General features: G+C 45.4%; 1 protein-coding gene across 1 annotated transcript in view; it reads right to left on the minus strand.

Moving 5' to 3' along the window:
• The window catches only part of TMEM132D (transmembrane protein 132D), a 376,683-nt gene that overhangs the window by 132,817 nt on the left and 216,629 nt on the right, over positions 1 to 27,237 (minus strand). The window contains exon 4 of the mRNA XM_084819261.1: positions 19,019 to 19,202. Coding sequence (XP_084675387.1) covers positions 19,019 to 19,202 — 184 coding nt within the window. The remainder of the gene's footprint in view (positions 1 to 19,018; positions 19,203 to 27,237) is intronic.

Below are 27,237 nucleotides of genomic sequence, written 5' to 3' on the forward strand. Positions count from 1 at the left end.
CTCCAATGTGGGAGAGCCCACCACCTCCCTGGGTCATTGGATCCATTGTCGTATTGCTCTAACAGTCAGGATGTTTTTCCTGATATTCAGCTGGAATTCAGTCCCAGCTTCTGCCAACCTAGCAGTTCAAAAGCAAGAAATTGCAAGTAGATAAATAGGTACCGCTTCAGTGGGAAAGGTGCACCTTGGTGTTCAGTCATGCCGGCCACATGACCACGGAAGCGTCTTCGGACAGCGCTGGCTCTTTGGCTTAGAAATGGAGATGAGCACCACACCCTAGAGACGGACACAACTGGTTGGGGACACCTTTTTTTTAACTTGAGCTCATGATTCCATGACCTGTACTCTGGGATGATCAAGAAGAGATCCTGGCCTTCCTCTCTGTGACAACCTACTTGAAGAGCGCTATCCTATCTCCCCTCAGTCTTCTCTTCTCAAGGCTAAACATGCCCAGCTCTTTCAGTCTGTCCTCATAGGGCTTTGTTTCCAGTCCCCTGATCTTCTTTGTTGCCTCCTCTGAACCCTCTCCAGTTTGTCTGCATCCTTCTTAAAGTGTGGTGCCCAGAACTGGACACAGAACTGGACACAGTACTCAAGATGAGCCCTAACCAGTTTTGAGTAGAGGGGAACTAGTACTTCACATGATTTGGAAGCTATACTTCTATTAATGCAGCCCAAAACAGCATTTGCCTTTTTTGTAGCCACATCATGTGGTCGGCTCATATTCAGCTTGTGATCAACAACAATTCCAAGATCCTTCTCGCTTGTAGTATTGTTGAGCCAAGTATTGCCCATCTTGTAACTGTGCATTTGGTTTCTTTTTCCTAGGTGCAGAATTTGGCATTTATCCCTATTAAATTTCATTCTGTTGTTTTCTGCCCAGTGCTCCAGTCTATCAAAATCATTTTGAATTTTGTTTCTGTCTTCCAAGGTATGAGCTATCCTGCCCAATTTTGTGTCATCTGCAGATCTGAGAAGTATTCCCTGCACCTCCTCCTCCAAGTCATTAATGTTGAAGAGCACAGGGCCCAGGACTGAGCCCTGCGGTACTCTGCTTGTTTCCTCTCCCCAGTCTGAGAAGATCCCATTGATAAGCACTCTTTGAGTCCAATTCCGTAGCCATGGATCCACATGATAGTTGTTTCATCTTGCCCACTTTTAGCTAGTTTGCTATTGGATGGCTACTAAAGAGAGGGTGTTTTCAGTGGTAGCACCCAGAAATCCCCAGAGATGCTTACCTGACACCTCCATTGTGGTCTTTTCAGCACTAGGTGAAGACCTTTTTACTCCCAGGCTTTTTAGTCCTTCAGTTGTTGTTGCTTTTTAAATGTATTATTGCATTTTAAGAACTTTGCACCAGTGTTACTTTGGTTTTCACTCTGGTTTTATTCTGTTGTGTTAAACTTTTAAAGGTTTTTACATGATGCTTTATTATGTTATTGCATTTTATAGTTTGAAGCCTTTTGTAAACTGCCCAGAGAGCTTTTGGCTATTGGGAAGCATAGAAATGTAACACAAAAATAAATAAAAGCACCTAATTCAGAACTCAAAATCCCAGAAACATCCGCAGATTTGTGCATAATATTCTACAACCTGCAGTGAATGGATAAGACTGCAAACGTTTCCAGTGTCTTATCAGTCCAGCTCTGCAAACAGCCAACCTGAGCTTTCTGTTTAGAAAAGGCATCACAGATGTATAATTATCACATCCCAGATGTGTTGGAAGTAGTAATGTTGATTTATCAAGATTGTGCCAAGTTACCTCTTGGAAATATTGGTTGTTGATTCTCTTCCTTGCTGCTGGCATGTGGGAAGAGAACATTAATTTACCCCCCCCCCCCAATGCCTGTATACTTGAGTTTTAATTATTTCTGTGACAGAACATTTCCCTTGGGAAATAATAATAATAATAATAATAATAATAATAATGCAAAGTGGGTTGTGATGTTTCTCCCCTTCCTTCCTTGAGTGTCTCAACAAAAATCCAGGAAGAAAAAAAAGGGGGGGGGAAGGAAGGAACCCAACAGCTCTTGCCAAATCAGAAGGAACACAGGTAGTATTTGCTACTCAGATTGGTAGTAACTCTCCAAAGTCTCAGACAGAGAGAGTTTTCCCATTACCTACTACCTCATCTGTTTAACTGGAGATGCCAGGATTGAACCTGGGGTCTTCTGCATGCAAATATTTATTTATTTATTTATTTATTGCATTTCTATACCACCCCATAGCTGAAGCTCTCTGGGTGTTTTACAGAAGTTAAAACATTACATACAAAATTAAAAGTTTAAAAGCTGTTTACCACAAAAGTACATAAAAGCACACAGACAATATACACAAGCAACATATGACTAAAACCAACATTGAATTATCAGTCATAACTAAAGACACATCCAGGACCGATTAAAACTCATCATACGCTGCCAAATGAGTACTCCTGCCTATTTATGTTTTTATGTTTTTATTACATTTATATCCCACCTTTCTTCCAGTGTGGAATTCAAAGTGGCAACATATAGTTCCCAGGTGGTCTCCCCTCCAAGCACTGATCAGTCCCAGCACAGTGGCTAACTCATACGCCTTCAGGCCGTGCCCTGGAACCATGTATTCCGCATAGGCACAGGGTATTTTTGGTCTATATCAGTGTCTCCTGGCTTCATAAGTGCATTCAGACCAATTTCTGCATCAATTTGTACTTAAACAAACAAACACAGAAATTCCTATTTAGAGAGCGATCCTCTGGCTCTTAGATAGCATCTTGGGGGGCATAAGATAGTTTGGATTCCCAGATCCAAGGTTGGAGTCAGTGCTCTGACCTCAGACCCAAGAGTTTGAGCTCCCCTCCCCCTTGCAGCCAGCATGGAGAGAACAGCGCCAGCTGCCTCCCCAAGGTTGCACCTAGGGATGTGCAAATTCACCTCATCCCGCCTCACATGCCACTCGCCGGATCCCTGCTGGTTGCGCAAACCTGCTTGCTGCATGTGGCAAGCCACCATGCATTCCGCAGGTGTCCGGTGAGTGGCACATAGCCTCCCTCTCCCTTGCCAAGCTGCCATTTTGCCTAAAAAATTTCTTTTACGGAAAGGCCAATTTTGCACAAATGGTGGCCATAAAGAGGCCCATTTATGCACAATTACAGGCGTAAATCATCTAAATGCTCACACATCTGGTGGGCAACAGCTCGGAGGAGGCTTTTCTAGGGAGCAACTTAAAGACCAAGTAGGGGTTCTATACTCCATCGGCAAACCTCCCCACCACCATTGATGTGAGCAGCTTTTACAGCCAGAAAAGCTACTCATCTGAGCCACAGCAACATCCAAGCGTGATGATGCCAGGGAGAGTATTCAGGTTGCTCTCTAGAGCATCAGAATGTATGGATTTTTTTACAGAAAATTCATTCCATCTGCCTTCCATGGAGTGTCAGACATCTTTTTTCCATTGTCCTCCCATTGATGGAATATGATGCATTGCAGGATAATTTTGTACATTTGCAAATCCACATTAGTGCAAGTGTTCACCAACGGAATTGTGCATTTGTTAATGCACATTAGTTACTGCATATTAGTTATGGGACGTTAGCACTTATGCACACTTGCACTAATGTGTATTTGCACTAATGTGCATTTGCAAATGAAGTAAATTGTGCAAATCCTCCTGCCATATTAAAAAAGAAGAAGAAAGAAACTGGTTTGTAAAGTCCACAGAATCCAGGCAACTCAGAAGAAGCTGGTCCATTGCAGAATCCAAAGGTTGGATTCCTAGAAATCTGAACTCAGTTGAATCTCTTAAGGATTTCTCTGACAGGTCTACTAGAACGCACATATAAAGGATGCTGCCAACTTGGATGACTGTCTATCCAAGTGGCTGTTCAGACCCATGCGATCCAAGACAGTGTGGACTCTCTAGGGAACACCTTGAATGCTCCAGTGTTATAGAAATTTCAGTTGTAGTATGTCTGTTATCCCATGATTTTATAAGCTAGGCTATGTCTGTTTTACCTCAGTGTGAGACTGCCATGCTAAACAAAGACACAGCGCCTTATCAGAGACTCAGGAATGCCAAGAATGTGTTTACTAGAGTACAAGGCTACCTCTCTGTGCATGCCTAGATATGTCAAAGGTGCTGCCTGTCTTCTGTTTCCCTCTCAGCTAGACAAAGAGATTAGTACAGCGCAAGCGTAAGACAGCCCCAAAGGTCTTGCCTATATAAACTTTTGAATTACATCACTTGATTGTAACCTTTGTTGGAGCGTTAGCCCCAAGGGTTGCCTTATTCTGCAGAATAAAATCGTGTTGGACCAGATCTCTGCCTCCTCTCGTTCTTGGTAAACAAATTGGAAAGTCTACCAGGGAAAAGAACACAATTTTTGTAACACCAGCACCATTTCAAACATGTTTGAAATGTTTGAAGAAAAATCACCTCACCTGATACAAAAAAGTTAAGCTTTTCAAAGTATTAAATCAAAATGAATAAGGGGGGGGGATTTGGCTCACCTTTCCTTTCTTTAGTAAAAGGCAAGCAATTTATATGATCTGAAGAAAAACCAGAGTATGGCTCATCTTTAATGTACTGCCATCATCTGTTCACAGGAGAGATTAGGACAAGAGTGAAACTGAGATGACCAAAAGAAGCCATCATGGTGTGTACTTTGGTAAGCCTCTTCCTGCATATTTCAAATGTCTTTGAATGCTGCCATCTCTCCCTCTCTCTCTGGACGCATTTGCATGCAAACCGCAAAACACTTAAATACGTCTTTCATACCATTTGGGGCTGACCGACTTGACGAAAATAAGTTGAGCGTAGCAGGTGGGGAAAAAGAAGTCACTTTGAACTGTACCTACTGTATCTCCAGGGTAGTAATTTTTGTAGAATTCTATTCTGGGGTATGGAGTCTGTAATGTTATGATAGACCGACTGGGGAAAATGCTAGGATGAAAAAAAAAAGGCTTTTTTTTTTCTTCATCTCACAATTACATTTTTATCTAAGCCTACCATTTTGTCTCGTTAAATGTCAACACTTTAAATCCAGCATTTGCCTCATCTTGATGTTGGGTTTTGACTTAACCTTCTCTCTCCACACCCCTAGATGCCATTGTTGAATAATGAACAGAAATTTGTGGGGGAAGAGGAAGGTACATGATTGTATATGGGGGCCGGAGGAGGAGGAGGAGGAAGTTAGGTGGGGACATAAAAAGGGACATAGGTAAAGGTAAAGGTGTCCCCAACCAGTCGTGTCTGACTCCAGGGTGTGGTGCTCATCTCCATTTCTAAGCCAAAGAGCCAGTGCTGTCCGAAGACGCTTCCGTGGTCATGTGGCCGGCATGACTGAACACCGAGGTGCACGGAACGCCTTTACCTTTCCCGCCGAAGCGGTACCTATTTATCTACTTGCAATTCCTTGCTTTCGAACTGCTAGGTTGGCAGGAGCTGGGACTGAAGACGGGAGCTCACTCCGTCACGCGGCACTCAGGTCTCGAACTGCTGTCCTGCCGACCTTCCGGTCTGCAGTTCAGCATCCTAACCACTAAGCCACCGCAGTCCCTAACAAAGGGACATACATTACATATAATAAGGGTTTGAAGGGAGGCTTTAAGACTAAACTCTGTGGTAGGCCAGGAGTCCGAGAAGACTACAGTCTGTGGTAGGCCAGGGGGGCAAGAAGGCTATACTCTGTGGTAGGCCAGGGGTTGGCAGACTGTAGGCCAGGGATGTTGCACGCCTTCCAGTCTGAGGAACAAATTTCAATTTCAAAGAAGCTCTTGGGAGCTGCATTCCAAAGGTAGGCTTGCCTGAAGACAAACGGGGTGAGGACAAAAATACCCAACACACCAGCACATTTTAGCTTCAAGTTCATCCTAACAGTAACTAATTGTTAGGAGAGGCATTTCAACTGGTTAGAATGGTGTGTGTGTGTGTGTGTGCGCGCACACACACAAACTCTAGGAAACCACCAAATGATGGGTGATCAGGGGAAGAGGTGTATGGCCATCTGAGGAACCCAGGAGGGCCAGATTGGGGTCACAGAGGTGGTGCCTGGGCCTAAGGTTCTACACCCCTGCTTTAGGCTTATGGGATCAGCTTTGCTTTTCCAATAGAACCCCTAGATCTACCAACCAGAGGCTGGTGCAAAATAGCGCCTCAGGAAGGTGGACAGAATTGCACAACAGGGTGTCTTTGAGGCCAGGCTCAGCCCAGGGATTTGCTTTCTGTATCAGAACAGGAGCTTGCACACAAATCCTTTCACACACAAATCTATTCCTATCCCCCCCCCCCGCACAAGTTCTTGATTTCAGAAACCTAATTTCAGAAGGGGAAATTGTTGTCGCTACCATTAAAACATTGGGAATAAGAAACCCTTGCTGATTGCCTGCAGGCCTACTGTTAGATACCAATCTGTTTACCCTTAATCATCTGCCCAGGATGGGGACAGGACTATTGCTCAGTAGCAGAGCACTCACCAAAAGTCACAGGTGCAATTTCTGGCATCTCCGGTTAAAGAACATCAGAAGAGCCCTGCTGATCAGACCAAGGGTCCATCCAGTCCAGCATTCTGTTCACACCGTGGCCAACCAGCTGCCCATAGGAAACCCACAAGCAGGACATGAGTGTAACAGCACCCTCCCGCCCATGTTCCCCAGCAACTGGTGCAGCAACTGGAGGAGGAGGAGGAGGAGGAGGAGGAGGAGGAGGAGGAGGAGGAGGAGGAGAATGAAGGGTGCTGATAGCAGGTGAACTCATGCAACCCTCTTCAGAGCACAACTTAAGAACATAAGAAGAGCCCTGCTGGATCAGACCCAGGGTCCATCTAGTCCAGCATTCTGTTCACACAGTGGCCAACCAGCTGCCCATGAGAAACCCACAAGTAGGACAGGAGTGGAACAGCACCCTCCCGCCCATAATCCCCAGCAACTGGTTTACGTAGGCATACTGCCCCTGATACTGGAAGTAGCATAGAGCCATCTGGACTAGTAGCCATCAATAGCCTTCTTGTCCAGGAATTTGTCCACCTGATCACATACTGGGTGATTGGAAAGACCCTGTGATTCAGACCCTGTAGAGCTGCTGACAGTCAGTGTAGACAATACTGAGCTAGATGGAGCTAGAGGCTCTTGAGGGTTTCAGACAGGGGACTTTCCCAGTCCTACCTGAAGATGCTAGGGACTGAATTTAACACTTTCTACATATTATACATGAAGTCTGTCAGAGCTATAGCCTCAATAAATGGTCTGGGTCAATTATGAAACCGTTCTTTTCCACAGAAACACTTCTGCTTACTTGTGCAGATCCACAAATGAAGCCCCGTTCTGAACTCCACCACCCCTTAAGGCCAGACGGATGGCTACAATGAACAGAGCTTTCTCAGGGGTGGCACCCTCTCTTTGTGGGGTTGCCAAATGTCTGGTATTTTACCTGCCTGATCAATATTTTGGGCCCACATTTGGCATCAGCTATTTTGTTGAATAGACTACTCTTGGAGATGGGGAGAGCTTTGGGATTTTTGACATAGATGGACTCCCATTGGCTCAGTTCAGAATTAGCTTGGAATTTAAGAGCTTTCTCAGAAAAAACTCTTTTTTTCCAGAGACTTCTTTCTCAGTTTGCAATGGTGGCACATGAATGCTGATGGTACCATATGCATGGCTCTTCTCTGCCTGAGCAACAATGGTCTTCATGTCTCTGGTGTATTTCTATGGGGTCTTTTCCCCTGTCTTCTGTCTCAATTCCTCAGCTCTGACTCCTGGTTTCTGGATCCTGCTCCCTGGCTCTTACCCTGATAAGATTCCATGTCAAGCAACCCTGCCTTTCTGAATCTCTCTTCCTAAGGATGCTCACCAGGCCATGTCTACTTTATTTTATTTCATATGGTATTTAGGATGGATAGAGTTAAAAAGGGGGGAAAGATCCTTTCTTGCTTACTTTCTGTAGGGCAAATTAAGACTGTTTTTATGCCTGTTGTTCATATCCTTTGCTTTTCTATAGTTCTATTGTCTTCCTATTGCATCAACTCATATGGGGCTGATCAGATTTGAAAGTCAGTCTACAAACTGAAAAACAAACAAACAAAAACGTAAATACTACTGCTGCACCCCCCCTCCCCATTCCTCACAGTTAAAAGAAGGATGCTAAAAATCAGCACACTAATTCACTCAGCTGACGACTCTGGTTACTGCTTGTAATCTAGAGGAAATCAAATTAATTCTACATGAAGAACGAACTTTTCTTACACAAAATGTAATTCCAGATCTCTGGGGGTCTGTCTTACTCATTGCCAAATTATCCAATTATACACTTGTTCAAACCCATTTGGGGAAGATTGTCAGCTCTTGTAAATAAATAATCTCAAAAAGGTTTTAATCTTCCAGGGAAACAAAAGTGGTGCCACCTCGAGACAAAAAACACAAGCCAAAAATATATGACATGAAATCGAGGAGATGGCAGTTGGATGTTCCACCTCTATGGAAATGGAAGGTATACATTTAACATTTTATGAGATGTGATGAGAGTCGTACTTAAATATGTTGATGCATATGCACAGAAACCAGAAAACCAACAAACCTTCGGTGGTTGGTCAATGTAGCCCAGTAATGTCAACACTGATTGGCAGCAAGGGCTCTCCAGGGTTTCAGGTAGGATTCTTTCCTTGCCCTACTTTGAGATGATGGTGATTTAATACGGGACCTTCTGCATGCAAAGCAGATGCTCCACCACTGTGCTACAGCTCTTTGCCCAATCTAAAAGAGCTGCACTGGTTGCTGATTCACTTCAGAGCCCAATTCATGGGGCCGGCACCTCCCTTGACAGCTTTAAGTTGCTTGGGACTGAAATATCTGAAGTAGTGCATCTCCCTATGTCAGCCTGCCTGTTACAACTTCCTTGGCCCCCTCTTTCCTTAATCTCTCTCTCTCTCTCTCTCTCTCTCTCTCTCTCTCTCTCTCTCACACACACACACACACACACACACACGAGAGGCTTCAATCTCATGGCTTTAATTCATTATACACAGGTTCATTCCAGATGCAAATCCTCGAAGACTCTCTGGCTACAAAGGAATGCCTCCAGGGGATTCAAATGGGACCACCGAAAGTTGCCTGCCGTTTTAAAGGGCGGCGATCTGGCTAGGCTAACTTAGGGAGGGAGGTCCTGCCCCTTGCGTGCTGCTTCCCTGCATAGCCTCTCACGCATCACTAACCGGTTCGACCATCTGAGCTCCGCCCCTGATGTTTCTCTCTTAGTTCTGCGCTGCTGCCTCGCATCTCTTAGGTCACAGTCCTCAAGCCCCTCTTCTTCCTGCTCGCTGCTTCTCACGGGAGGGGGGGCAAGGAGGAAGCTTCATGCCTGTCCATCTGGGAGTTGGTAACCTGAGAAGCACGCCTACCCATATCTGAACTGGCTTGTGAAAATGCTTCCCCCAGTTCTGGCTGCTCCTCTTCTGAATCTGAGCTGCTAACTATCTCCCTGCGCAGTCCTGATACTGCCCATGCTTTAAGACAGGGGTGTTGAACTACTTTTAGCCTGAGGGTCTGGGGATGTTGGAGAAATCTGCAATGGAACCAAATGAGTTCGGATTTTTATTAATCCGAACAGTGGATTCCACAGTGGACTAGCTTTCCCCCTGTCGGGCAGATTCCACAGACCTGCAGACCAGTTTTCTGAATTTTGCACAAATTTCATCATTGACAGGCATGCAAAATTAAACAAACAAACAAACAAACAAAAAACAGCCAAAAAATGTGAATTTCCCCCATAGGCTAAAGCATGAAAATGCACATTTGGGGGGAATTTGTGCATTTTTGCACCTGTGCATTTGCACAGATGTGCATTTGCACATACGCAAATTTGTGCATGTTCAGAAATACCCCTCCCCCCCATTCCATCCATGGGCAGATGAAAGGCACCTGACAATCCATGAAACGCAGATGGAATGGATTTCACACAACCCGTCCATCCCTAGAGGTAGCCGTAGAAAGTCTGAAATTACAGCCCTTGCTTCTGTTTAGATGAGGGCCACTGTTGACTCTGTACATCATTAACTGAGGTTCAAATCCTCTCCCCAGCACAGCTTTAATCAATTAGTAATTAGAGGTTAATTTTCGATCGGTGTTGATTGCGATGTAAGCAAACCTTCCCGGTGCATTCAGAGAAAGAGGGTGGTGGTGGTGGGGAGGATCTAATCAATTGATGCCCTGCTACAAAAGGCAGGGCAGGGTGGGGTTGGGTGGGGAGGAGGAAAATAAAAGGAACCCTGGCTAGGAATTTGCACTGATAGAGACCCGAGAACAAAAGTTGTGCTTGTCTGGAAAGAGAGCACGCGCACGCGCACAAGAGAGCGCTTAATTTGGCTGAATGACCCGCTGACTTGCCTTTGCTTGCCAGCAACCCTAATTATCCTGGGAGGAACAAAGCTGACTTATCGAGTCTGAAATGTGAATGACACAGTCAATGCCAGGAGATGAAGGGCTGCTCAGGGCTCAGGCAGTTGTGCAGTACACACAGGACAGACAGCCTTAAAAGCCTTTCAACATGGGAAGAAAGTAAGATTTGGGTTCATCTGTAAGCCCGGTTAAAGTGTGGGTTACCCAGAGTGGTGTAGTGGTAAGTGAAAGGGTTCAGAGTCCTTGGTTCAAGTCTGCGCTTGGCTCTGAAGCTCACGGAGTGACTGTATACCAATCCCTCCCTCCCTCTTTCTCTAAGCCTACTCGCTTCACAAAGTTGTTGTGAGAATACATTGGAGGACATATACTCTAAGCCCCTTGAATGATGGGCAGAATAAAAATGCAATAATAAATCTAACCAAGTAACAGCAACAAAAAGAACAATACAACAACAAGAACAACACAACAACACAACAATGCAACACAGTTTTAAAGTCCCAAACAGCTTGGAACCATTTCCTCACACCCATCCCTGCCCATCTTCCTAGGTTTTCATAGAAGTCCCTGGTCTATATCCCAGGGCCACTGGAGATGAATATGCAGGAGTAAGGTCCTCTCTCAGGGCACCCAGATTATGGAACTCCTTCTAGGGATGTACAAATCCCTTACCTGGTTCCAGTCGGGGCATCTGCTGGGGGGGGAGGTGATCCGTTCCTCCCCCCTGGAATCCTCGATGGGGGGGGAGGCGATCTGGTCCTCCCTCCCGGAATCCTGCCTGGCTGGCTCCGCTCCGTGGCCATGCCACGGAGCCACAGGCTGGGCCAATCCACAGCAGGGCCTCCAGCTGCTGCCGGGCTGGTGTGGACGCAAATGGTGTCCTGCATAGGGGACGCCATTTGCGTCCCTACGGTAGCCCATGATAGGCTACGTAAATACTTACATAGCCTATCACAGCTGCCTGCAGGCATGCAAATGGCGGCCGCTACAATGGCTGCCATTTGCGGCTGCAGCAGCCTGGCAGCGGCTGGCCGGGAGACCAGCTGGAGCTGCCGCCACCAGAGCCGCCGCCACCAGAGCCACCACCGCATCCACCCCAGGTAAACTCCATCCCAGGGGGATTCCGCAGGATGGCGGGGGGCGGGAGGCCATTCCGCCTTGGATTCTGGGGGGTCAGATTCTAAAGAATCTGACCTCACTGGAGTCCTTGGCAGAATTCTCTGACAACCCTAACTCCTTCCCACTAGAAATCTGGCTGGACCTTTGATTTTTAACAGTTACATATTCCTATTTATATGTTTTAACTGTACATGTTTTTAATGTTGTAAAGTCACCTTGAGTCCCAGTATTGTGGAAAAGGTGGGATATAAATAGGATGATGATAATGATGACGACGACGACGATGTTCTGACATGACAATGGCGATCCATCTTCTGCATTCATTTCCCCACCTCACTCTCCATCAGCACACACCAACACAGGCCTTCTGGAAAAGGGGTTGTTGTCCTGACCTGTCCTGTTGCATCTAGGCACTGAGCTCCCAGGGAAGTGAGGGCCTGATGGTTGTAGTATCTGATAGCTGGATGGTCTGGTGTAGACTTTCCCAACCTGGTGCACCCCCACCAGATCCCCAGCCACCACAGACATTGTTCTGCGGGCTGTGGGTGATGGGAAGTTGTAGTCCAACACATCTGGAATGCACTGGGTTGGGGAATGATGATCCAGCACCAGACATAGCAGAGCCGCATTTCCCAGTAGGTAAAGCAAAGAGAAGGTTGGACAGAATGAAGTCCACAGTGAAGCCACCAAGGTCTGCACTCAAGCTAAAAAGAAAATAAAAGGCAGAACTGTTCAAGACCTTGGTCAGAGCACTGGCTGAAAGCTTCTCACCTATAGGGAGGGTTGCTGGAAGGAGAGGTTTGTTTAGGAACATAGGAAGCTGCCTTATACTGAGTTGGTCCCTGGGTCCATCTAGCCCAGTATTGTTGACATTGACTGGCAATGGCTCTCCAGGGTTTCAGGCAAGATTCTTCCCTAGCCCTATCTGGAGATGCCAGAGATTGAACCTTCTGCATGCAAAGCAGAATCTCCCTATCTGGAGATGCCAGAGACTGAACCTTCTGCATGCAAAGCAGGGGCTCTACCATTGAAGTATGGTCCCTCCTGGTTCTTTGACTGTTGTGATGATTGCATCAGGCTTTACAAAGTACAAGAGGGCAGGCCTCTGCCCTGCAGAGCTTCCAATCTAAAATCCAACACAGGGACAGGGCAAACAACAGAGGAAAGGAAGAAATGTGGAAGCAGGGAAAACAAGATTTGGCTGCTTCAGCAGGTTACAGGCAAAACTTAGCTGTTGTCCCAATATTTTACTTATGGCTTATATTTAGGGTTGTTCTTTGCTACCTATGGTGTCTCAGTGGCAAAATGGAAAGGAGGACAGAGGTTAAACATTTTTGAATAAAATAAATAAATAAATAAATCCCTAGAATGTGAGCCATGTTCCAAGCTGGAAACACACAAAATCCAAAACAACGCACAGAATACAGCTGACACTGCAATCCTATACATCGTTACTAAGAAGCTAGAGGCTGTTTAAATACGAAGTGTGTGTGTGTGATTTAATTTAAATACAAGCTGGATTGAACAATATAGTGAATTAATATATTGGAGAGAGTGTTGGCTAGTGGGAGGCATACAAAATAAATAAATAAATAAATACATTTATGTTTTAAAACATATGATGCAATGTACCTAGCTTTGAATCATCGAATCATAGAATAGTAGGATTGAAAGGGGCCTATAGGATCATCAAATCCAACCCCCTGCTCAATGCAGGAATCCAAGTGAAAGCATCCCTGACAGGTTGCTGTCGAGTCTCCTCTTGAATACCTCCAGTGTGGGAGACCCCACCACCTCCCTAGGTAGTTGGTTCCATGGTCATATTGCTCTAACAGTCAGGATGTTCTTCCTGATATTCAGCCAGAATCTGGATTATTCTAATTTGAGCCCATTATTCTGTGTCCTGCACTCTGGGATGATTGAGAAGAGATCCTGGCCTTCCTCTCTGTGAAAGCCTTTCAAGTACTTGAAGAATCCTATCATATCTGATTTAGTTTGTACTTTATTTCCCCCTCTTCGAAGTTGACCTGATATTCTTTTGTAAATGGACTCTATTAATCATTAAAACAAAAACTGGAACTGTCACATCCTATGCATGTCTACTCAAAAGCAAGACCCATTAACTTCAATGTTAACTCTCTTCCATTGAAGTGTATGCAGGATCACTGGCAAAGTGGGATATTTATGGTGGGGGACCCTCTTGTAAGTAAATAGGCAAGAGGCATTGTGAATACAACTGCAAACATATTCTGCAATCACCAGAAATGTAATAAATATTGTGCCAAGATGTTCTCCAATTTAAAATGATGAACCAGTTGTCCTAACAGCTCAAGTTGGGCAGCTATCATAATTCATCTCTATCTCCAGCTGCTGGATGTGATCTGAGCAGAACATGCCTTTGCCAACAGTAATTTTGACCTGAAAGTCCCTCCTTCCCTTGGCGTGTTTATCCAACTCTTAATGCTATTGGGGTTGCAAACTATGTTGAGTTTTATCATCAGCCAATGATTTTGGCAGGGATCAACCCAGCACTGGAACATCAAGAATTGCTGCCATCTGTTCTCATCGTTTGCATCTCAATAATCCTCAGGTAAGAATATAAAAGAGAAAGCACACCCAGAAGAGGAGGGATGGCAGAGGGGGTTGGAAAACAGCAATGACAAAATTGATGGTTGGTTGAGAGGAAATGAGATAAAGCAACATTGCTACATGTGGGACCCACCAAACTAAATGTAGGGATGGGTGGGAATCTTGTTTCAGTTCACTTTAGGGATGTTGGAGACATCCATTTGTGTGGGGGAGAGTTTGATGGGTTTTCCTAGGTTCATCCCCCTGGAATTTGTTCTGGTTCCCACCGCAGTGCCCAACTTGGTCTACAGAGAGTTGACCCAGTTCAGAGATTCTCTGAGCATTTTTCATGTTTTTTCTCCCAACAGACTCCGCAATTTGCGTACATTTCTGAGCAATTTGAACAAATTTCTGAGCAATTTGAACAAATTTCTGAGCAATAATTTGAGCTATAAGTTGTGCAAACTGCTCAGAAATTTGTGCAAAGTGCAGAACCTGCAAGGGGGGGATGCAAAAAAAGTTCCTAGAGTTCAGGGAAAAGCCTGCAGAACCCCATTGAACCAAAAAAAAAAATGCATTTTCCAGCCACAGACATGCCTAGTTAAGTTTTTATAAGAAATTACCAAAGTTCACAAAGATCTGCATAATCAGGAGAAAAGAACTTAAACATAATAATACAAAATGAGTGTGGGAGAAACTGAAAATGATAGAATGGTCCAACCAGGCCCAGGGCTTGGCGGGTTTCATTCATAAAAAGGCTTGTTTGGAATCCATGTCGGTACTGAATTAGGGTTGCCACCTCATTTTTCTCTGACAGGCTCCTCATCTTAACAGTTACATGGCATGCAGGTAGGGATGCTGGATAATTCCGCTGCAGGCTCAAATAAGCCCAGATTCCAAAGAATCCGACCTTGGGTTGGGAGTCCACGGCGGAGTGGCTGCACTTACCTCCTGGTCCAGAGGTAGGGATGCACAGATTTTGTTAAATCTGTTCCGTCTGTGTTTTGTGGATTGTCAAGCCCCTTTCATTCTGTTATTTGCTCATTGATGGATTTTTTTGGATGAGGATTTCATTTGTATGCAAATGCGCACTGGAGGTGATGCACCCTTGTGCTCATGTGTGCTTGAACACATAAGCATTTGCACAAACCCCCCCCCCCCAAAGTGGGAAAAAACCTGTCCAGAAGTCTGTGAGATCTGGGTGACTCAGAAAAAGCTGGCCCGCTGTGGAATCCACAGGTCACATTCATAGAAATCTGAAATCATTTGAAGCCATTGCAGGTTTCGCTAACATCCCTAGTCATAGGGGAGCCAGGAACAAGGAGGCAGGAGTTGAACCAGGGTGCAAGACGCAAGGGTCTGAGTTAGAGGAGAGGGACACACACAGCCCAGAAGACCTTGTTCCTTAGGCAAGGTCCCAGTTCAAACAGGAAGGCTTCTATAGTCCTTCCTGTCCAGGAGGGCCCAATGGCCAACCTGAGTGGGTGGAGCTAGTCCAGAGCCTGGAAACACTGCACTGCCACAAAGATGTTTCAAGCTGCAGTCCTGATAGCCCACCACATGGGGCAGTTTTACACAGAGCCAAGGGTTCCTAAGCCAGATACCATAAAGATGAGGAACCTTGGTAGAGGCCAAGTCAGACCTGGAAGCTTTTATGGCCCTGCTAGGTCAGAAAAGCAAGCAAACAAACAAAAAACAATCAGATGCCTGGGTGGGTGGAGCCACTCCAAAGTCTGGGAAGATATAACATCACAGAGAACTTTTCAATCAGCACCCTGGAATAGGTCCTCCCAAAACAGGAGCAGCAGAGCATCAATCCAACCATTTCCCGGTTCTAGCCTAGGAAACATCTGCAAATCGAGTTGCAGAATTGTTTTCTTTGGTTGCTGTTTGTAACCCAGGAGACCATGTAAGAATATTGTGGGTTTTAAAAAAAAATACAGCAATAACAGAGAAATACAATAATATTTTGTGTCATTAAGCACTCAGGCGACGTCGGAGTTGTTCTAAAGTTGGTAAATTGCAACAGTGACCCTTATCATCTCCATGAAGTGCATAAACCATTCTCCAACCTTGACTAATGGCATAATAAACTGCCCGTCACTAGGCAACCACCCATCTCCTATTATTATTCCCCCCCCCCTGAAAAAAAACCCCTCTAAGATTGATTTTTAAAAAAATCTCCTTCCCCCTTCTCAGGATCAAATAATAATGTGTGTCAATATTTTCTAATATATGGGTCTCAGAGCAAGCTCCAGGCATCCGAAACCATGGAAATTATATACCTTGTTCCTTCCAGGACAGTAATTTGGAGCCAGAGAACACACATGAGGAATCATTTCTGTTGGGAATAAGGGGCATCCAGTTGTCTTCTCCAATGAGCCAAGGTCAAAGAACTTGGCAATTTATAAGTTATAACTCAATTCCCCATGATTATAGAGTTATCATTGTGTATGGTATTATGCAAAAGCGGGATTTGAAGATGTGTGTGTGTGTGTGTGTGTGTGTTTCTATTGGAGGCTTCAGAATCTGCTTAAAATAGCAACATGTTCCATCTTGTCTGCTCTTCCGTATGCTTCAACCCTGCCTATTTACTGGGAACAGTCCCGATTTCATGGGGTCTTTCCCCTGGGCATTCTGAGGAATCTATAACATTGTCCAAAAGTGGGGCAGAACTTCAAAGAGCTCCAGTAAATTCCTCCCCCAAATTCTGCTGCCAACCCCTAAAATGCAAAAGAGGGAGATAGGTTTGCCACTGAACCCCCCACAATTGTGGGCTGCAATTTAGTCCTTTTAGAAAATGCAGCCCAGCTGCATTCTCTATAGTTCCCAGGCAGGGTTCTTAATGCAGGCCTGCATCAGGGTATCAGCTAGGCCAAAGACAGACAGGGGTACATCTGGAGGTTCAGCTGTGTCAAAAGGGGTAGTGCACCATTAACTCACTGTGCCCAAATACATCAGGGCTGGGCAACTTTGGGAGGTCCAGGGAGGCATTTTGGGAACACCGCCGAGGTGCCAAGAATAAAACAAGCAAATTTTGACCCTTTTGGCAGTCATAGCCACTATGGATGGCATGTTTTTTTAACCAAATTAGGTTAATTTCAGGGAAAGGGGTGCATGCAGCACATGGTCTGTGAGTTGCCCATCCCTGGTGCACATAAACCACTGCCTTAACTGAGGTTGTAACCATCTCATTCAGCAAATTCTGATCTGTCATCAGGCTTCCATTCTTTTGGCTTTCTGTGGCAAGTAAGAATCAGCTCTAGGCAACCAGGCAGGGCAGGTTTGGGCCATAACTGTCAGGAGCAGCCTAGCGGCCTCTTTCAGTAGACTCCAATAGCCAACTCAAGACACAGATGAAAAGGATTCTTTTCAAGGCTTTAATCCTTTTATAACTTAATGACTCTTTCAGATGCTAATCACCAGCGACTAAAAAGGAACAGCAGAGTGGCCTATGCTCCGAGTAGGCAGTTGATCCCCGTTTGAAGGAGAATCACTTGAAGACCCTGAACTTATGGGCTAGGGAGAGATCCTCCCTCTTTCCCTTGGGTCCACGGGACGTGGCCGTTGCTTGCATGCCAAACGGGTGCTACGCCTCCTTTTCGTGCCCTCCATCGCTCGTTGTTCCCTGCGTCTGCGTCGAGTGTCCAGCAAGCCCCCGTCCCGCACTCTCTCACTGCCAGGGTCACTATCTATCTCAGGAATGCCGGCAGGAGGAATCTCTGCCAGCTGCTGTGTCTGTGAGGGATGAGCTGGCTCCTCTCCAATGGATTGCTGATCCTCCTCAGAATCAGAACTGCTCTGGGGTTCTATCGGCTCAGTTTCCACCCTGACAGTAACTGAGTGTGGAGGCTAGGAAGCTCACATACATATTTTTATGGCCTGTTAATATGTGTGTGCAAAGCTGGACATACACAATACTTCTGGACACTCTGTACTGCTTGCAGATGTATTGAGGTGCTGCACAGCCAACCAAATTAGCAGGAAAGGGCTGCCCAAACAGCCCAAACAGCAGCTATAAAACCAGAAAGAGGATCCACACACTAACCATGTAGAATGGTGGAGGAAGGTTAGAGTGATCTGTCCCCCCCTCCACCAGCCTGCTGTGTTTCTGTGCTGGTCAGGGAGGAAGAGATTTTCCTTCCTCTGTGGCTAGCATGGAAACCAAATGGGCTAGCAGGGAAGGAATGAAGGGATCTAGTCCCTCCTCCACTAGCCTGCTCACTCACCTATATGGAATTTTGGATCACCTATGGTGACCAGGGGAGCTGCTAACTACAAAGCTGATTTAACTGACTGCAATTCCATCCTGCCTGTGGTTCTGGGAGGATGACACATTATAGGGAGGGAAAGGAAGAAACATTCCTGAACCCAATGGCTCTTCAGTATATAGTACATTTCTGTGTTACAGGGACTGGCACCTTCTGGCCCTCCAGATGTTTTTGGACTTCAACTCCCATGGGCTTTAGCTGACATCATCAATGGTGAGGGATGATGGGAGCTGTATGCCAAAACATCTTGGGCACACAGGTTAGGACCATCAGCATCAGCTGATTGTACATCAAGAAGTACAACAGCATTTGGGAGATGTTCCTTCTTCCACAGATCGTAACCCTGCGAAAAGTCATTACTGCACATTTTCAAGTTGAGGAAACTCCCATGGCAGAAGTCAAACCACCTTTCAAAATGTACAGAAAGAATCTGGAGTGAACAGTCAGAAATAACCCTAATCATGCCTGAATGTTGACTTCTGGATTCAATTCAGTTGAATGCAAGGAAGGTATCATAGTGGAATATCCCCAATAATCACTGAGACCTTGATCTGCATAACTCCAGATGCCAGTGTAGAATACAGGTGAGAAAAAAGGGGGTGGTGGAATTCTATCCGGTGTGCTCTGGAATAGAAAGCCATGTTTATCCATCAACAATATTCCAAACTGATATAAGCAAACAGCTCATCTTACCATAGCCAATGGAAGGACGCCAACCAGATCCTTCTGGCTTATGTAAATCTTGGAGATGCCAAGATCAGATGTCCGGTCTCCTGGATACTCAACTTGCCAAGTGATAAGCTGGGTCCCTGGCAATTCGATGAGATCTTCTATTTCAAAATCGATCTGCATAATCTCAGAGGGAGGAGCAGATGCACTGGAAAGAGAGTGAAAACGTGTTTGTGGTGAACAAGCCTATTATTATTAATATTATTATTAATGGTGCTTTACAGAGAATGAGGGCACAGTTTGTTGTCCCAAGAAAACAAATTTGTTTCAACTTCATGGCAAAGATGTCTTGTCCCAGGATTACCAACCCCCAGCTTCACTGGACTATTCTGCTCATTTTTTATATGGTATTCTTCCCTGGCATGATATTACAGAATCCTTTATAGTTTAGAAATGATTCACAACCAGAAGGGGATATGAATGCCCTGAAAAGCAGAGATTTAAGGAGGAGAAGAGACATGGGGCTTAAAGGGCTCAGTCTTGTAAACTGCATAATAAAACCAGCCACCGTGCAGGGAGCGAAGCTGTAAAAATTCAATGGTATATCCTTGCAGAGGTGAACTCTACCCATCCAATGGCTTTTATGGGGAGGCTAGGAAAAGAGAGGAGGCATCTGACAGTGAAGTTTTCCTTGCCTTGCAACAGTTTGAAAGCATCTGTGGATTTACTGGGGTTTTACAGTACTCTGAGACCAGGAGTCAAAGGGGCTTGTTGTTGTACAGCGCTCTGGGCCAGATGGATGTGCAAGAAAATCGGAATGGGTAATGACAGGGTAGTAGCAAAGGAGATCTGAGATCAAGGAAAGAAAACACACACACACACAATGCCACCCTTAATTAAAACTAAGAGCTCACAGACTGTGATTCATTCCAGTGGTGGGCACACTCAAATGTCAAGGTCACTGGATGCAAGGTCAGCCCTATTTCAGACTGCAATGTTGGGATGGGCAAGGGTCATTGTTCCCCTTCATGGATCACTGCCTTGTCATGGCGAAGGGGCTTGCGTAACTCAGTGAAGCCATAAGCTATGCTGTGCAGGGCCACCCAAGATGGACAGGTCATGGCGGAGAGTTCTGACAAAATGTGGTCCACTGGAGAAGGAAATGGCAACCCACTCCAGTATTCTTGCCAAGAAAACCCCATGGAACGTAACACAAGGCTAAAAGAGATGACACCGGAAGATGAGTCCCTCAGGTCGGAAGGTGTCCAATATACTACTGGGGAAGAGCAGAGGGTATTTCCAAGTAGCGCCAGAAAGAGTGAAGCGGCTGGGCCAAAGCCGAAAGGCCACTCAGCTGTGGATGTGTCTGGTGGTGAAAAGAAAATCCGATGCTGTAAAGAACAATATTGTTTAGGAACCTGGAATGTCAGATCAATGAATCAAGGTAAGCTGGAGGTGGTCAAACATGAGATGGCAAGATTGAACATCGACATCTTGGGAATCAGCGAGCTAAAATGGACAGGCATGGGCGAATTTAATTCAGGTGACCATCATATCTACTACTGTGGGCAAGAATCCCTTAGAAGAAATGGAGTAGCACTCATAGTCAACAAAAGGGTGGGAAAAGCAGTACTGGGGTACAATCTTAAAAATGATAGAATGATCTCAGTACGAATCCAAGGCAAACCATTCAACATCACAGTAATTCAAGTCTATGCCCCAACCACTGATGCCGAAGAAGCTGAGGTTGATGGGTTCTATGAAGACCTACAACACCTTCTAGAAGTAACACCCAAAAAAGAGGTCCTCTTCATCATAGGGGATTGGAATGCTAAAGTAGGAAGTCAAGAAATCACTGGGATAACATGCAAGCATGGCCTTGGTGTACAAAATGAAACAGGACAAAGGCTAATAGAGTTTTGCCAAGAGAACACGCTGATCATAGCAAACACTCTTTTCCAACAGCACAAGAGACGACTCTACACATGGACATCACCAGATGGTCAATATCGAAATCAGATTGATTATGTCCTTTGCAGCCAAAGATGGAGAAGCTCTATACAGTCAGTAAAAACGAGACCTGGAGCTGACTGTGGCTCAGATCATGAGCTTCTTGTTGCAAAATTTCAGCTTGAATTGAAGAACGTCGGGAAAACCACTAAACCATTCAGGTATGACCTAAATCATATCCCTTATGAATACACAGTGGAGGTGAGGAATAGATTTCAGGGATTAGACCTGATAGACAGAGTGCCTGAGGAACTATGGACGGAGGTCCGTAACATTGTTCAGGAGGTAGCAACTCAATCCATCCCAAAGAAAAAGAAATGCCAGAAAGCCAAGTGGCTGTCTGATGAGGCTTTACAAGTAGCTGAGGAAAGAAGGGAAGCAAAAAGCAAGGGAGAAAGGGGAAGATATATCCAACTGAATGCAGAGTTCCAGAGAATAGCAAGGAAAGACAAGAAGGCCTTCTTAAATGAACAATGCAAAGAAATCGAGGAAAACAACAGAATGGGAAAGACTAGAGATCTCTTCAAGAAAATTGGAGATCTCAAGGGAACGTTTTGTGCAAAGACGGGCATGCTAAAGGACAAAGAAGGCAGGGACCTAACAGAAGCAGATGAGATTAAGAAGAGGTGGAAAGAATACACAGAAGAACTATACAGGAAAGATCTGAATGTCCCTGATAGCCATGATAGTGCGGTCACTGAACTTGAGCCAGACATCCTAGAAAGTGAAGTCAAGTGGGCCTTAGGAAGCATTACTAACAACAAAGCTAGCGGAGATGACAGTATTCCAGCTGAGCTATTTCAAATCCTAAAAGATGATGCTGTTAAAGTGCTGCATTCAGTATGCCAACAAATTTGGAACACTCAACAATGGCCGCAAGACTGGAAAAGGTCAGTTTACATTCCAATTCCAAAGAAGGGCAACGCCAAAGAGTGTTCAAACTACCGCACAATTGCGCTCATTTCACGTGCCAGCAAGGTGATGCTCAAAATCCTACAAGCTAGGCTTCAGCAGTATGCGAACCGAGAACTACCGGAAGTACAAGCTGGGTTTCAAAGAGGCAGAGGAACTAGAGATCAAATCGCCAACATTCGCTGCATCATGGAGAAAGCAAGAGAATTCCAGAAAAACGTCTATTTCTGCTTCATTGACTACGCTAAAGCCTTTGATTGTGTGGATCACAACAAACTGTGGCAAATTCTGAAAGTGATGGGAGTACCAGACCACCTTACCTGTCTCCTGAGAAACCTGTACAAGGGTCAAGAAGAAACAGTAAGAACCAGACATGGAACAAACGATTGGTTCAAAATTGGGAAAGGAGTACGACAAGGCTGCATATTGTCACCCTGCTTATTTAACTTATATGCAGAGTACATCATGAGAAATGCCGGGTTGGATGAATCAGAGGTCGGAATTAAGATTGCTAGGAGAATGATCAACAACCTCTGATATGCAGACGATACCACCCTAATGGCAGAAAGTGAAGAGGATCTCAAGAGCCTCTTGCTGAGGGTGAAAGAGGAGAGTGCAAAAGCTGGTTTGAAACTCGACATTAAAAAAACTAAGATCATGGCATCTGGCCCCATTACTTCCTGGCATATAGAAGGGGAAGAAATGGAAGCAGTGACAGATTTTACTTTCTTGGGCTCCAAGATCACTGCAGACGGTGACTGTAGCCATGAAATTAAAAGACGCTTGCTCCTTGGGAGGAAAGCTATGGCCAACCTACACAGCATAGTAAGAAGCAGAGACATCACCTTGCCAACAAAGGTCCCTCTAATCAAAGCTATGGTTTTCCCAGTAGTAATGTATGGCTGTGAGAGCTGGACTATAAGGAAGGCTGAGCACCGAAGAATGGATGCTTTCGAACTGTGGTGCTGGAGAAGACTCTTATGAGTCCCCTGGACTGCAAGGAGGTCCAATCAGTCAATCTTAAAGGAAATCAACCCTGAGTGCTCATTGGAAGGACAGATACTGAAGCTGAAGCTCCAATATTTTGGCCACCTAATGCGAAGAGAAAACTCTCTGGAAAAGACCCTGATGCTGGGAAAGACTGAAGGAGAAGGGGACGGCAGAGGATGAGATGGCTAGATAGCATCACTGATGCAATGAATATGAACTTGAGCACACTCCGGGAGAGAGCGCAGGACAGGAAGGCCTGGCGTGCTATGGTCCATGGGGTCACGAAGAGTCAGACACGACTGAACGACTGAACAACAACAACAAAAAGGGTCATTGTTGGGATGGGCAAGGGTTAGTGAGTCAAAGTCCAGGAGGCTGAGCTGATGAAAGCTCAGTGAACTTCACCCTTCACCCCAACAGATTCCTCTGACACCCCTAACTCCACTCTGCTGAATTAATGTCATGGAATGATTCCGCCCTCCCAACATCATTTTCCATTCTTCGTCACTTACAAAACAGGCAATCTGCAAACTACACTTGAGTGCAACATTATTTCTGACCCCAAGACAAGGAGAAGGCTACTTTCTGCGAGGTTGCTATCGAAACCCAGTGAGCTTTTCACGTACCAAGAGGAGAAAGTGACACACCCGTCACATATCCTCCAGACAAAATAGACCGAATCTGACTCTAATTTTACATGCACTCACATGTTCCACAGATGAAAACAAGATTGGCCATGTATTGATCTGTCAATTTCTGGCCTGTGTCAGTTTCACATGTGTTAATAGACTATTCTGTCCTATTTCCAACATTAATCTTTGTTTCTTTTTTTTTTTGTAATCTGCAGGAAAAAAAATGCATTTTAACATGCATTCCCAAACATGTATTTCCTCTCAAAATACCCTTTTTTGCATGCCTTTTCTCTTAAACCGTACATTTGAGCTGAGAACAGAGTCAGAATATTCAGAACATGCAAATACCAGAGGAGAACTCTGTTCTCTTTATCTGGGAAGCCCTAATCAGGTCAGGTCATCCTGGAAGGTGCAAAGATTGAATTCTTCAAGCATCCCTAATAAGGACATGCTGCAATACACATATTCTTATCCCAAAGGTGTATATCCACATCCCCTACCTCCACCCCACAGGCCACACACACAAAGACAACACTAGGAACACTGGTGTAGTGAAGCCAGGGCTCACAGGGACACAGCCCTGACACTTTTTTGATTAGCAGGGATGCTCACATTATCTCCCATTTCCCTAAGGTGTCGCTGTTCTCTCTGAGCTTAGTTGCAATCTTCACAGTAGCTGTGTGTGTGTGTGTGGGGGGGTGAATTTTCCCAGCAACAATATACCATTCCCTATTGTCACATAAAGTATTTTTGGGTTGGCTTGGTCTTGAATGGGCAATTACAACCATTGGCTTTCAAAAGGCCTGTTCCTAGCATTAGGGATGTCAGAGGAATCCATGGGGGGGGGGAGTAGAGATCGACAAGCTTTCCTTGGTTTGACCCCCCAGACTGTGGTCCATTTTCCATTGCAGAGCCCAACTTGGTGTGCAGTGAGATGGGCCAGTTCATAGAGTGTCTGTGTGTGTGTGTGTGTGTGTGAATTTGTGCAAGTTACAGCTGAAATTTATACAAATATGCACAGTTTGCACAAATTTCAGCCGCCATTTGTGCAAATTGTGCAGATTAGTTCATATTTTGCCCATGATTTGCTCAAATCTCGCCACTTAAAAAAATACACAGAACGTTCCCAGAGTTCAGGGAAAAAGCTGGGTCAGGCATGCTGTGGAATTCCATTGAGCAGAAAAGAAAAGGATTTCCCAGCAATGGACATCCTGACCTAGCAGATGAAAACTCCTAGAACCAATTTGTTGAGCTGGATTGACAGAGCTGCCTGCCATTTTGGCCTCTCTTCAGGGGCGTGGCTATGGGGACTATCATGATGAGTGGCTGCACTTCAGAATGTACCACTACACCACTGTTTCGGAACATAGGAAGCTTCCTTATAATGACCAAGAGCACTGGTTCCTCTATCTCAGTCTTGTCTACAGCAGCCTTCCTCAACCTGGTGCTCTCCAGATATTTTGGACTCCAACCCCCATCAGCCCCAACCAGCATGGCCAATGGTCAGGAAGGCTTGGAGCTATAGTCCAAAGCATCTGGAGTCCACCAGGTCCCCTCTAGTCAGCACTGGTTAGGCCTCTTCTTGAGTTCTGTGTCTAGTTCTGGGAGCCACACTTTAAGAAGGATGCAGACAAGCTGGAGAGGGTTCAGAGGAGGTGAACGAAGATGATCAGGGGACTGGAAACAAAGCCTATGAGGAGAGACTGAAAGAACTGGGCATATTTAGCCTTGAGAAGAGAAGCCTGAGGGGAGACAGGATAGCACTCTTCAAGTACTTGAAAGGCTGTCACAGAGAGGAAGGCCAGGATCTCTTCTCCATCATCCCAGAGTGCAGGACACGGAATAATGGGCTCAAGTGACAGGAAGCCAGTTTCCAGCTGAACATCAGGAAAAATGTCCTGACTGTCACAGCAATATGACAATGGAACCCATTCCCTAGGGAAGTGGTGGGCTCTCCCATACTGGAGGCATTCAAGATGAAGCTGGACAGCCATCTGTCGGGGATGCTTTGACCTAGATTCTTGCACTGAGCAGGGAGTTAGACTCGATGGTCTTATATGCCCCTTCCAACCCTACTATTCCATGATTCTGTGATTCTGCTCCTGGTCTGTACTGCCTGGCAATGGGTTTCCATAGTTTCAGACACAGATCTTTCCCATCCCTACCTCAAGATGGTGGAGAATTGGACCAGGGACCTTCTGTATGCAAATCCTGTGTTCTACCACTGAAAGGGAAATTTGTCCCTCCCAAATTTCACATTGCTGAAGGCTCCATCTTCTGTATGCTTTCCTGGGATGGAGTCTGAGAGACTTTCCATGCACTGTCTGCCTGCAAACTTGGCTTCATGGCCTAACCCTTGACTAGAGATGTCAGAGAAATCCATGGGGGGGGGGAATTCAATGAGTTTTCCTAGGCTCCCCCCCCCCCCAGGCTTCATTTGGGTTCCTGCTGTGGCACCTAATTCAATCTGCAGTGAGTTGGGCTGGTACACAGATTTTCTGGGAAGGTTGTGCATTTTTGCACAGGAGATTCCAAATTTGCACAAATTTCCAAGCAATTTGTGGAACTATGGCTGAATGTGCACAAATTACAGCCATATTTGTGCAAATCAATACCACGTTTATGCAAATTGAAGAACCTCCAACCTCAGGATTTCCCAGCAGCAGACACCCCTAGATACATTTCTGATAGATGCACAACCTCTTTTCACAATTGCCCTCTGTGTGTAGGAAAATAGCTGGAGGTTGCTTAGTCATAGGTGGCCCTTTGCAGACATCTGTGCTGAAGGCGTGGATGTTGAAGGATGACCACATGCCATCTGGGCAGGCCTGTGAGTTGCAGTCCCACCATGCCTTTAGCTGTTAGCCGTACATGTGGAGACTAGCTGGTGAATTTGTATGTATTATATCCTGCCTTTTCACCAAAAAATGCTGCTCAGGGTGGCCAACAATAAAATCCAGGTGGAAAACAAAATGTGAATTAAAACACAACATAAAAAACAAATAAAGTTTTAGAAAATTCACACAATTAAAAGCACAACAATAAAAGAAACAGCTTCAACCAATTAAAAATCCCTTCGGCAACAGACCAGCTTATATTCCCCAAACCTGATGGAATAAAGACATCTTTCCCTGCCAGCAGAAGGACAACAGACGATGGGCCAACCTAACCACCCTGAGCAGGGAGTTCCAAAGCCTGGGAATGGCCAACAAGAAGGCCAACCTTTCACGTCCCCACTAAGGCTGATTGAGAGAACTCAGACTCCCATGAATATCTGTTATTATTCCCAGGCAGGCTCATATGGGAGAAAGCTGTCAGGCTAACTTGTTCCTGACATCCCTCTGGTCACCACAGGGAAATCCCAACACAGAGATGAGTCCTGACAGTGGCTGAGAATTCTTTGTTGAATGCACATGCTATCAGATACACATACAAAAGCTCCTCAAAGGACCAGCGTCCCCAAAGGAGAGGAAGGGCTGCTAATCCTTTTTAAGTCTGTAGTGTGTAGGGATGTCACAGAAATCTAGTTGCAGGGGTGAAGTTCAACAAGCGTCCCATGGTTTGGCCTTCTGGACCTCAGTCTGCTTTTTGTGTACAGTCCCAACTCGATCTGCATTGAGTTGGCCCAGTTGGAGTTTCCATTTTTTCTGTACTTTGCACAAGTAGAGATACGCACAAATTGCAGCTGCAATTTGCCTA

This window comes from Heloderma suspectum, chromosome 13 (assembly GCF_057233095.1).
Source record: "Heloderma suspectum isolate Gila_16-S chromosome 13, 16-S_ref, whole genome shotgun sequence".
In the NCBI taxonomy this organism is placed as follows: Eukaryota; Metazoa; Chordata; class Lepidosauria; order Squamata; family Helodermatidae; genus Heloderma; species Heloderma suspectum.